Genomic DNA, 13,063 nt, shown 5'->3' on the forward strand with positions numbered 1-13,063 from the left:
GTTTGCTTGCTTCTGGAAGCCTTTGAATATGGGAGCATCTGGTCATCTAGAGACTTAAAATACTGCAAATTCCAGTAACATAACTGCTTGGACCTACAAGGAGATCCAGTTTGCTCCATCTCCAGCTGGTGTCTTGCCATTCAGAACGTCACCCCTCAGAGCTATGCAAAATCCTTCCCCAAGTTCGGCTTCCTAAGTCTTTCTTTGGATGAAAAGAAGGACTTAGTTATTATATTTAGGGTTGCAGGGCTTCCTGCCCATAGAAATAAAAAATAATGAGATGGGGACTGAATCATCAGATGACAAATCCACTGGGGAAAACATATTGGAAGGGGGTGGAGGATCCAGACCAGGCTCTGGCCCCTAACTGACCTCATTTAGTTCCCATGATTATTTTCTATCAGGCAAATAGCCTCAAAGAATTGACACAAACTTTGTCATATTGAACAGAGAGTAAGAGGCAAAGCCAAGATTTAAACCAGGTTTGTTTCACCTAGAAGCCATTCCCTACGCCATATGCCTTCATGGTCCTGGATTTAGTAGACAACCACCCCTAAGCGAAGGGCATAGCGGGCAGGCAGGTCTTTCCCATGGGCCCCTCCCTGCAGGGCTATTTTGGTTTGGGGCAAAATTGTATTTGACAGCTATGAACTTGTGCTCTCAACCTTGACTCCATGCCTGTGTGTAAGAGGAAGATTTGTGGAGAGGCAGAGTTGAGGGAGTTCCTCTTCTTCCTCCTCAGAATGAAGGCTTAAGGTTGAGTGAATGGAATTGAAACTTGATGTGCGCAAGTCAAACCCTGCAGGGCTCTGGGCACACTTGCCGGGGCAGAGCGCCCTCTGCAGGGAGGAGCACATGGAGAAGCTGCCTGCCCCACTCAGCCCTTATCCCAAGTATTCCTTTCTACCCGGACAACAGATGTACAATCACCATCCATCCACTCCACTCGGTATCCTGAAGCTTGTCATCACATGAAAACAATATTTGAGGAAGTGGAAAAGGGCCCCTTAGCCCAGAAGAGCATGTTGCCTAATAAGTCAGAAATGAAACCACTTCCTCCCCATGAACTTTTAGTATATGAAAGAGGGTGCCCCTCCCCATCATGTCAACATGTCTCCCCTCTCTGATATGTCTTGGACAGGATATTGCCTTAATCCACATATTGTAAATTACTGACATGCTCCTTACTGAGAGCTAACACTGAGGAGGAAACATGTCATGACTCTTAGCTATGGCTGAACAAAAAGAGGCTTCAAGCCTCCAAGTGGAGTCCAGAGGACAGCTGATAAAAGAGAAAGTTAATGATGAGTATCTAGTGGAGGGTCCTTGAAATCTGGAGAGTTAGGGAACGCACTCATAAATGTAGCTCTGGGACTTCCCTGGTGGTCCAGTGGTTAAGACTCCACGCTTCCAATGAAAGGTGCATGGGTTCGATCACTGGTCAGGGAGCTAAGATCCCACGTGCTGTGGGGTGCAGCTAAAAAAAATTAAAAATTACCTCAACTTGAGATTGGATCAGAAGTCAGAAACCTACAAAGGATCTGCTCTTTATCCAGGCCCTAAATGGCTAAGAGGGGAAAATGGGACACAGTACACGAGGCAGTAAAAACGAAGAGATCTGAGCTGAGCCCAGACTAGAGACAGGAGTTCAGAACCAGAGGATCTAAAAAAACAAACAACTAGCCTTATTAAATCTTACAACAGTAAAGGAACCAAAAGGAAAGGAATCTCACATTCAGACCAAGAGTTAAATCAGTGGCTGTCCGTTTTGGTGACCCAGGAGTGTCGCTTCTGAAAAAGACAAGTGCTCCAGATCCACCATTATAGTCTATCCAGACCTCTGGTGGGGCCCAGCCAAGAGCCACCAGCCACTCTGATACCCAGCCGGCATCCAGAAGCACTGAGTTACATCGAAGAGATGTACCCCACTTCCAACCCATTCATGCCCCCCAAACTTCCTCAGGCCTCAAACTGGCCCCCAATGTGTGAGTCACAGCAGGGCTTTCCTCCAGTCACTTCAGTTGCTTCAGGAGTTCCCAACAATAGATTCTTCACCAGCACTCCACATGCCCTTCAGCCAGGGTAGAGACACAGGATGATTGCCTCAGACTGCATTTATTTAGGGATCATTGGCCAAAGGAATAATCATTTGGGGTTGTTTTTATATCTGATTCTTCTCTGGAACCTTCCACAGAGAGCACCGTCCAAGCAGAGGGTCTGACCTGAAGGGACACTCGAGGCCACTGCGGCAGCTGACCAGGGTCCCCATGGCCAGGGTCTCACTCTAGGGGGATCAAGTCCATGCTCCCCCTTATCAGCCTTTCTTCCTCCAGGGCTGTCCAGTCTCTTTGCGGGCCTTCGAGCCCTCCATCGTCAGCCCTCTGCCCAAGCAGGGAGACAGGAAAAGGACTGGGAGGGCAGAGGGTCTGAAACAACTGCTACATGGATGGACTCAGGACACACAGCAAAGAGAGTCTCTGTGCAGCCAAGGGTAAAAGGACCACCCCTTCTTCTCAGAAGGCTTGCTCTGTTTTTGCCATTCCCCCAGTTGACCTTTGGTCTGGTGGGCTAGTTGGTGCTGACTTCAGAGAAGGCCAAACTGGGTTCTGTGGGGGGGAGAGAAACAAAGCATATTTGTAAGAAGCATTTCAATCATAATAGTTACCATTTACTGAGCTCCTTCCATCTCTCTGAGCCAGTTCTGAATTTCACACGCTGCACTACCTCATTTGTTCCTCACCACCCGAGAGGTAGGTTTTATTAATATTATTCTCATCAAGGATGAGGAAACTGAACCTCAAGAAACCAAGTTACCTGCCCAAGGTGATCCAGCTTCTAAGTCAGGGTAAAGATGCAGACACTGGTCTGTCCAACTCCAAAGCTAGGGATCTTAACCATTGTGCCACACTGCCTCAGAAAGAGGACATGGTATGGTGCCCCTCCATTTAAGTAAATTTAATAGAAAAGCAAAGGTTCTGGGACTTCCCGGGTGGCCCAGTGGTCAGGACACCAGGGAGGCACAGGGGGAAGGGCTCAATCCCTGGCTGGGGATTTAAGATCCTGCACACTGCAGGTGTAGTCAAAAATAAACATCAATGTAAAAAAAATCCATGATAAAAAATTTCAAGCAAAATTTCTTTGTTTCCCCTGCTCTCTATCAGATAACAGCCCCCTACCTGAAGTCTCAAACAAGTGGTACACAGGCCAGAATTCACCCACAGCCGTGTGTAATTTGACACAGTGTTTTGCAATAACTTGACCAGCCCCTGAAGGCCTTTGAGTCTGTGGCCCTGGTCCCCTATCACACTTGCTTTATTGGATCCGTTTCAAGGGGCCATGGGTGCTGTTTTCTGCAGAGTTTAAATCGCAAACACCTGGCGCTAAACATGAGACGCTGGCATTGAAGGTAGTTCACTTCTCCGTCACCTCTGTCCCACAGAGCGTCTGCAAACGGTACCGCCCAGGTGACGGACACACTGAGCAGCAGGCACCGTTATCAGCAGGTCTCTAAGACGAGGTTCTGGCAGCTGCTGTAGCATCACATGGCAATGATGGGAGAAGGATGGGGGGAAGGGGAATGACTATGTTCAACTTCAGAGGGGAGCTCATGTTTCACTTGGTGGAGCAAGGCCAGATTCTGATCTCACTCTTCCCTGGCAGAACCTTTCTCTGTTGCAATCATCTGGGAGTCATGTGTCCTTGGAGCTGGTGTAACAGGAAAAAAACACAAGCAAGCCATCATCCTATAAACAGAGGAGGCCAGCCTTCCTGAACACAGCAGAACACTGTTCCCTCCTTGGCTGGGGTGCCGATTGTGAAAGTCCCTCAGTCGTATCCGACTCTCTGCGACCCCATGGACTACACAGTCCATGGAATTCTCCAGGCCAGAATACTGGAGTGGATAGTCATTCCCTTCTCCAGGGGATCTTCCCAACTCAGGGATCGAACCCAGTTCTCCCGCACTGTAGGAGGATTCTTGACTAGCTATTATTTATCTACAAATAGCATCATGTCCCTCGCCAGCTCATTCCTTTTGTCCTTACCCGCTACTCACTACACAGCCAGTGTCCTTTCTAGGTGCTAGACTTCCCTGGAGAGTTGAACAAAAAGAACATAGGAATCAGACTCTGTATTATTACATGAAATCCAGCATCCAGCCTTCCAGCAGTTGGATTATGTCAAGGTATATAATAAGTCACAGAATTTAAAAATCTAAGAGTTGCAAAATATTGACTTTCACTTTCACTTTAAATACAACTGGTGGGTAAATTTAGTTTAGGGCTTCCCAAGTGGAGTTTCGACTCAATGGACATGAGTTTGAGCAAACTCCAGGAGACAGTGAAGGATGGGGAGGCCTGGAGTGCTGCAGGCCAAGGAGTCGGCAAAGAGTCCCCGAGGGGACGTGACTGAGCAACTAAACAACAGCAAATGTGGAGCCAGTGTAAAGAATCTGCCTGCCAGGGCAGGAGGTGTGCATTCAATCCCTGGGTCAGCAGGATTCCCTGGAGCAGGAAATGGCAACTCACTCCAGTGTTCTTGCCTGGAGAATCCCATGGACAGAGGAGTCTGGTGGGCTATAGTCCATGGGACCACAAAGAGTCAGATGTGACTGAGCACACACAGGTAAGTTTAGTAAACATTGAAAATTATAGGAAAATACCAGTGAAGGAGAAGCTCACAAGCTAACACTGAAGACATGTAACACTCCAGGACATACTAGAACATATATATTTGGATATACATTGGCCATCCAGAATTGGAGCCAACTAGAAATCAGTGTGGAGAAGGTGATGGCACCCCACTCCAGTACTCTTGCCTGGAAAATCCCTTGGACAGAGGAGCCTGGCGGGTTGCAGTCCATGGGGTCGCTAAGAGTCGGACATGACTGAAGCAACTTAGTAGCAGCAGCAGCAGCAGCAGAAATCAGTGTAAAGATAAAACCATTAGTAATCTAAGGAATTCTAAAAGATATGTGCAGAGAAGCGGTCATACTCAGAAATGTAAAAAAATAAAATTTAATAACATGATAAAGCAATTAGCAAGTACATAAAATATCCCAATGGATATGGCTCAGTGGCAAGGAACCTGACCGCCAATGCAGGAGACACAGGTTGGATCCCTGAGTCAAGAAGATCCCCTGGAGGAGGAAATGGCAACCCACTCCAGTATTCTTGCCTGGAGATCCCTTGGACAGAGGAGCCTGGTGGGCTACAGTCCATGAGGTCACGAAAGAGTCAGATAGGACTTAGCGACTAAACAACAGCAGCGAAATATCCCGACACCACAGGAAAACTGTAAGGGCTGTAAATAAAGGGGCACTGGGTAAAACAGCATAAACAGTAGAGTTCTCATAGTGGTGCATCAAATAAAGAGTGTTACTAGCATAAAGAGGGCTTAGGGAAAGACACGGAACTCATTAAGGGACCTAGGGCTTGAATCGAATATAGCAATTCCTTACCACAACACGCACTAGGAAGTTATTGGTGCTGGGCTTGCAGGCATGTGTATATAAGCATCTAGTGCGCATGGCAAATCTGTGTTGTGTTCAGTTAATAAAGTGCAAATAATGATCTTATGCTGCAAGAACAAAAAAATCTAAGAGTCGGAAGGGACCTTTTGAAAGGGAGGAAAACAGTTCCTCATGACATGATTTTTGTACAAGGATCTTCCAGTCCCTCTTCACTACATTGCGTTAAACCAGTATTGTGCTGATGAGGAAGAGATCTTTGTCTAACCTCATGATGGCACTTCCTTTTACCTCTGAGATCAACCCTCTCTAGCCCTAGAGATGCTCAGAAGACTCGAAATTGAGTATAAGGACAAGTTTGTTGCTACTCTTTTATCCAGCAGAGCTTCAACTTCTTACAATTTCCAACTACCTAGAAAAAGTTCTGCCTTCAGCAGAGTGTCCCCCCACCCCACCACCACCCCACCTCACCCCCACCCCTGCTCCCACCAGGAAACCTAGCAACATCCATCCCCCGTGAGTCTGCCATATCCTTCCCAAGTCCTTTCCCTGCCTCCAGACACCGGGCTCAGTGGAACCCAGAACATTCCTCACCATGGTCATGTAGGTGGCCTCTGATTTTCCACTTGATTCTTCCTCATCATTCACCTCTTGTGTGGTTATTGAGGAATAAATATGTTTCTGGAGGGGAGAAAATCATATAAACATCCTTAATACTCAACAAATCTTACATGCCAGAGAAAAGGCTTTCTTTTCTATGTTCTTATGACCCCCTATGTTCATAGGGCACCCCCTATGTTCACAAGCCCCAAAATCAGTGGGTTCTGGGGGTTATTGAGAGCTGCAGAATGATCATAGGTCACAATAATCCAGTCCTCAGACTTTCTGAAAATTAACTCATTGGCAAAGAGCACTATATTAAGGACCAAAGTCTTTGGTTCAAAAGTCAAATCTCTGGGACTTCACTGGTGGTCCAGTGGTTAAGACTCCACACACCCCATGCAGGGGGCCCAGGTTCAATCCCTGGTCCGAGAACTAAGATTCCACTTGTCCCATGGTATGACCAGAAAAAAAAAATGTCCAACATCTTTGTTTGGATGGGCATTGAGGTAGCAGCAGAGAATTCTTATTCTGCCTAATGATTTGAATTTTGTAGTTATTTCCTCCTAATTAGAGTCTTGGCAGGACAACATTCATCAGCACGTAATTGTCATCATCTCTCCGATAGGGCTTAACTGGCAAGAACAACCCTCACTGAACTTCATGTCTGTGAGGTCAGGGGTACTTTGTGACTCCCATCCCTGTCACTATTTGGGCAAGTGATATCATCCAGTGACAAATTCTTGGACTTCTGGAGTCCCCTGTACTATGATGTGAGAAAACCCTACTCTTGGGTCACAAACAGCCCAAAAGATGGATAGGTATGTAAGAAGAGTTTTTCAAAGGAAAGAAAGGAAGGCGGGAAGGAGGAAAACAGGAAGGAAGAAAGAAAGAGGGAGGGAGGGGGAAGGAAGGAGGGAAGAAGAGAAAGAACAAAAAGGGGGGAGGGAGTTCAAGGAAATTAATCCATTTCTCAGTTCCTAGTAGCAATTATTTATTATTTATATAAACTATCACAAACTGGTATGATCAAGAAAAAGTTCTTGATTCTCTCTTTCTAAAGGTTCCTGAATATTTAATCGGAACTATTAACCCCTTCACTGAACCTCAGAGTGGATCATAATCACCCCTCATACTGATACAACGCCTCAGAGACTACACCGCACTTGCACACAGCATCACATCATTTGAACCTCACAGCTGGGCAAATAGGTTTGTCCTTATCCCCATTTGGGGGATGAGAAATCAGAGGCTCAGGGAGTGGCAGAGCTGGGCTTTTCAATTCCAAGTCCAGTCCTCTTTCCCAGGACCCTCCAAGACTGGGCTGGGCTGCTGGGCTGGCCCCACCCACCCCTACTCACTACGCTGTTCACTTCTCCTGGGCTGTTACTGCGTGATGGAGATCTCCTAAGCACTGCTCTGGGCCAGGCACTGGAGGTGCTGAGACATAACAATGAATGAGACACAGTTCTCAGAAGAATGATAAAGACACCACCTGGGTGCTGGAGCAGTCTCCACTTGTCCTCATGGGGCACAGCTGCAAAACAGCATAATTCTGTTTTTTGGTTCGTCTTCTTTTATTATTTTATTTATTTATTTGGCCCTGCAGGCCTGTGGGCTCTTAGTTCCCTGACCAGGAATCAAACCCATGTCCCCTGCATTGGAGGCACAGCGTCTTAACCACTGGACTGCCAGGGAGGTTCCAAAATGGCAGAATTCCTCTCTTACCTCTGCACGAGCCCTCTCTGTGTTCTCCAGGCTTTTGACCAGAGTGGTGGAAGTGACTGAACTGCAAAGACATGAAAAGCACGTGCAATTAACCACCTGGCATTGTAGAGTCAAGGGTGATAACACAAGACCACACAGAGTTTTTACAAAAAAAAGACCCCAGAGGAGGACCCACTTCTAGACACCTTCAGCCCGCACTACACAGCTCAGCTTAGAATCTGAGGCATGCATCTCTTTAATGGAGAGCAGATAAGTATTTAGATAAAGCCTGGGCTGAAGACAGCTTCAGCCTCTCTAGTGAGTGAAAGTTGCTCAGTGGTGTCTGACTCTTGCAACCCCATAGACTATACAATCCATACAATTCTCTAGGCCAGAATACTGGAGTGGGTAGCCTTTCCCTTCTCCAGGGGATCTTCCCAACCCAGGGATCGAACCCATGTCTCCCATACTGCAGGCGGATTCTTTACTAGCTGAGCCACAAGGGAAGCCCTCAGCCTCTCTACTGTCACCCTAATAACTTCCTGTCCAGAACAATTCTAAGTGATTTAATAGAGGGACTCCATGGGATTCAATATCATTTCCGAGGACTAGGGAGAAGAAGCTGGACCAGCAGGGGGCAGCAGAAACTCAGCAAGACACCAGTTCAAAGGCTCCGGGACACTCTTGGAAGGACAAGCAGAATCAACCCCGCAAACACCTAGGGCTAGGAGCTCTGGCCTCTTCCTTGCCCCTTGGCCTTTGACCTCTTGACCATCTGCCTTCTGCTTTTGCTACTGAATGGCCTTCCGTTTTTCTACTTTGGCCTGAAGTACAGCTAAAAACAACAACCAGGGTTAAAGCGAGAAGGGAATCTGTTTTTTTGTCTCAAAGTGTAAATATTTTAATCATATTTCCTGATTATAAAGTTGTATGCTCTGATTGTAAAATAATTCAAATAATACAGAAATGTAGACAGTCTGAAGTTCAAGTTCCAGTAAACCTCCTACCCTCGTAGGACACACCTTTTCTTTTCTCCCAAATAGCACTATGAGTATTTTAAAATTATCCTTCCAAACTTCTCTCATTGCATAAGTATACTCACACAGAATATATTTAGTATATGTGCTGCTGAAGTGAGAATTACATAATTTACTTTTTTATTAAAATAAGATCCTACTATACATTGTATATTACTTCTTGGACATCTTTTCCCATCATTACATACAGGGCTGAGCAGTATTTCATCGACTGGAATACCAATTCATTGGATCATTACCTTTCTGACAGGCACTGATTTTCAGGCAATGATTTCAGTTTTTAATTATAACTTTTGTTACAGCAACCATGTTTATGCACAAATCTCAACACATCCATCTGATTATTCTTTAGAATAAACAGATACACAGACATGGGAGTTCTGTTCTTCATTTTGAGAGAAACTGAGGTCCAGATCAGGGAGGTGAGCTGATAGGGAAGCCACATTGTCTAACTCTTCGTTCTGTGTTGCCCACCTGCCCAGAGCAAAGACTTTCAATTTCAAAACCAAGTCAGAAAGCCCCTGGGGAGTCAAATGCAAACCTAGCAGACACCAGCAGTTTCTGTATGATCCATGTCCCATGGGGAAAGGAGACCTAAAAGCCAGCTCTACTCAGTCTAAATGGGGGTTCTTGCCCCTTGACACTATTTCAAAAGGAGGGTCAACTTGCCCTAGCAAGATGCTCACGCCAGAGCATCTGCGAATTTCTGAGATACTAGGAGAACTTCAGGTGGTGCAGCTGGTAAAGAATCTGCCTGTTCAATGCAGGAAGCAAACAGATATAGGTTCAATCCCTGGGCCGGGAAGATCCCCTGGTAGAGAAAATGGCAACCCACTCCAGTATTCTTGCCTAGAAAATCCCATGGACAGAGGGGCCTGCAGGACTACAGTCCATGGTGTCGCAAAGAGTCAGACACAACTGAGCATGCATGTACAGGAAAACTTCAAGCCTTTAAAAATACATTCCCTAAAAATAATTTAGGACCTGAGAGGCTGTCCATTCAAAAGTAGCTTCTCATAATTAAAATGTGGTCCTTCAAATAAAGTCACTGACAACCCTCAAAATCTGAGCTTCTCAAAAAAGTGTATACGTACTATGGCTAATTCAAAAATCATTTCTCTCAGGCATTGAATAGCACCATTATGGTTCTTGCATAGGATTTATACTGTTAATTATGCTCCACTTGGACAAACATTTGTAAGTCTTTGTAATCTTATAAAATGAGGATGATGTGGGAATGTGCAAGGCCTTTCAGGACAACCAAGAACAGAGGAGGCTTCCCTGGTGGCTCAGTGGTAAAGAATCCACCTGCCAATGCAGAAGATATGGGTTTGATCCCCGGGTCAGGAAGATCCCTTGGAGAAGGGAATGGCAACCTATTCTACTCTTCTTGTCTGGGAAATCCCACGGACAGAGGAGCCTGGCAGGCTACAGTCCATGGGGTCGCAAAAGAGTCAGAGGCGACTTAGAGATTGAACAGTGAGCAAAAGGGGTGGGGTCACTAGATGACGACATCAAACATGATTACCCCAGATGGTGGCTAGTTTAAAATACTCCCTTCTGGGCTTCCCTGGTGGTTCATTGGTTAAAAATCCTCAAGCCAATGCAGGGGACACAGGCTCGATTCCCTGGTCCAGGAAGGTCCCCCACGCCATGGAGCAGCTAAGCCTGTGCACCACAGCTACTGAGCCCACTTGCTGCAATGACTGAAGTCTGAGCACCTAGAGCCCGTGTCGGCAACAAGAGAAGCCGCTGTGACGAGAAGCCCACTGGTCGCCACTAGAGAAGACCCACCGCAACAAATAAATAAACCTTTCTAAAAATAAATAAAATACACCCTTCCCTGAAAATGGTACGCATAGGGTCCTATCACTCTCTTCCACTTCAGGCTAAAGGCGCCTCAGCCTCCCAGTCCAAGAGATGGGAGCAGCCCCGTACCTCTTATTTCCATAGGCCTTCTTCACAATCAGTATCAGAACCGGAAGAAGCAGGATGGTGGCACAGACAATCCCCACGATGATCACCAGCTGGTTACCATCCAGGATCTCTGGTCTGAGGGCTACCGGGGTCACCAGTGCTTGGGAAAGGAGAAGAGCAATGACAGAGCCGCAACATTCCAGAGAAGAGCTGGGAGCCTCACCAGCTCTATGCCAAGCAGCAACTGCCACGTCAGGAAGCAGGGGAAGAAGGCCAGACTTCACCCCACATGGAATCACTGGGACTCCAACTGACCCCTTTAGATTGAGAACCAGCCTTTGCCCACCCCTTTTTACCCTTAAAATATAGATGAAGGTGGGTAGGTAAACAGAATATCACCTGACGTACAGCAGAGTTTCCGTTTACATTAACAATTCTATCTTAAAATGTGGTTCACCAAAAACAGACATGTTACAGGCTGCTGCCCTTTCTGTGGTGAAGTGATTGTTTTCAAAGGTATCTAGGCTACAACACAGCCCCATAGTCGTGATACCAAGCACGACACTTCCATCCATCTATATAGCACCCTTTACCCATTTCCTCAATTTACTCCAAACACATACATCAAACACCTCCTGGGTGCCAGACAGTACTAGGCACGGAAGATACAAAGACCAATGACGCATGGTCCGTGCCCTCAAGGAGGGGGAGGGTGTGCACGGAATGCCACGGACGCTATAGGTACTGTGAGAGCAGTCCGCATGCAGGACAAAGCAGCGCTGAGGAAAGGGCTCCCGGTTCTATGGGGAGCAGAACCTGAGACTTTGTCAGCAAAAGTTCTAAAGTTTGAGTCTGAAACGAACTATCAAAGATTTTAGCAACAATGGGAGGATTGGGGTGGGGGAGGTAGGGACATTAAACTCAACATCTGGAGCCTTTAGGTTCAGGATGGTGCTTAGAGAAACTAGAGAGGTCCACGGCTCTGGGTCAAAGGTTGTGTTTGAGGGCATGATGGGGAATGAGGCTGGGTAGATAATAGGATCTAAGTCATGAAGGACCTTGATTATCTCAATGAGGAGTTTGTTTCAATTTTTTGTTTTGCTTTGTGTTTTGTTTTTTTCTGTAGGCAATGGAGAAGACATTGAAAGGTTGTAGGAAGTTCAGATTTGTGACTGAGAAAGATCGCACCGAGAATGAGGGGTAGCGACTAAGCAAAAGCAGAGACTGGTGAGAGGCCTACAGTCTAAGACAGGTCGACAGGCAGAACGATGCCAGGGGATGGTGCCAGATGAGAAAGAAGACAGATCCAAAGTCAGCAGTAGAAATCACAGGACCTGTTGACTTGTTAGACTAGGGGTCCTGGGAAAGGGAAAAATCAAGTACGACTCCCAGGCAATTTTTCAGTTGGATAATATCCAGTACGATTATCCAGTTGGATAATTGTGTCGATAGCAGTGGCATCGACTGAGGCTGGAGAGGTGGGCAGGGGAGAGGTGTGAGTGGTAGATTTGGATTATTTGTGTTTGAGTATTTGTGGAATATCTGGGTGGAGTTCATATACAGAGACAGATGGATGGATGGATGGACAGATAGGTTGCGTCTAACAGAATATATTAAATGTACACAGAACATGGTGTTCAATGCTACTGGGGTGGGCAAGGTCAAGGATGGGCAGTTAGAGTGCCACTGGTGACCTACACTGGAGGAGAGGTGCAAGTAGAAGGCTGACTGCAGAGTACTAGGAGTTAATTCAAGATGAGACAGAAGACATTGAGTTCAGTCCTTTAGCAAACTATCTGACTGTGTCTAGAAAGAAATGTATAATATATCACGATGAAAGTTGCACAACTCAGAATATACTAAAACCACTGAGTTGTACATTTTAAATGGGTGAATTGTGTGGCGTGTGAGTTGTATCTCAATAAAGGTGTTTCAAGAAAAAGTAAGACACTGGCTATCTATTTTACATATGGTAATATATATCTTTCAATGCTATTCTCTCCAATCATCCCACCCTCTCAACTCCTCCCACTGAGTCCAAAAGTCTGTTCTTTATGTCTGTGTCTCCTGGAGGGGTGGTGTGAGGAGGGACGTGGGGAGGAGTTCAAGAGGGAAGGGACACGTGTATGCCTATGGCCGATTCATGTTGATGTGCCCCAAAAACCACCACGATACTGCAAAGTAATTATCCTCCAATTAAAATAAATAAATAAATAAAGGTCAAGTGAAAGAGGGGAAAAAAGAAAAGGTATGACATAGGGTGAGAGCTAAAGTAGACAAGGACACGGGGAAGGGGAAGAGTTGAGTGTATGCGTGTGCTTAATGGCAGAAGCCC

At 46.2% G+C, this 13,063-nt stretch overlaps 1 protein-coding gene across 1 annotated transcript in view; it reads right to left on the reverse strand.

Moving 5' to 3' along the window:
• Positions 1 to 2,134: 2,134 nt before the first annotated feature.
• JAML (junction adhesion molecule like) overlaps positions 2,135 to 13,063 on the reverse strand; it is a 29,563-nt gene continuing 18,634 nt past the window's right edge. Inside the window, exons 7-10 of the mRNA XM_052653082.1 lie at positions 10,750 to 10,888; positions 7,796 to 7,856; positions 6,062 to 6,148; positions 2,135 to 2,606 (exon numbers count right to left, since the gene is read on the reverse strand). Coding sequence (XP_052509042.1) covers positions 2,514 to 2,606; positions 6,062 to 6,148; positions 7,796 to 7,856; positions 10,750 to 10,888 — 380 coding nt within the window. The 3' untranslated portion in view covers positions 2,135 to 2,513. The remainder of the gene's footprint in view (positions 2,607 to 6,061; positions 6,149 to 7,795; positions 7,857 to 10,749; positions 10,889 to 13,063) is intronic.

Source organism: Budorcas taxicolor, chromosome 15, assembly GCF_023091745.1.
Source record: "Budorcas taxicolor isolate Tak-1 chromosome 15, Takin1.1, whole genome shotgun sequence".
NCBI classification, from domain to species: domain Eukaryota; kingdom Metazoa; phylum Chordata; class Mammalia; order Artiodactyla; family Bovidae; genus Budorcas; species Budorcas taxicolor.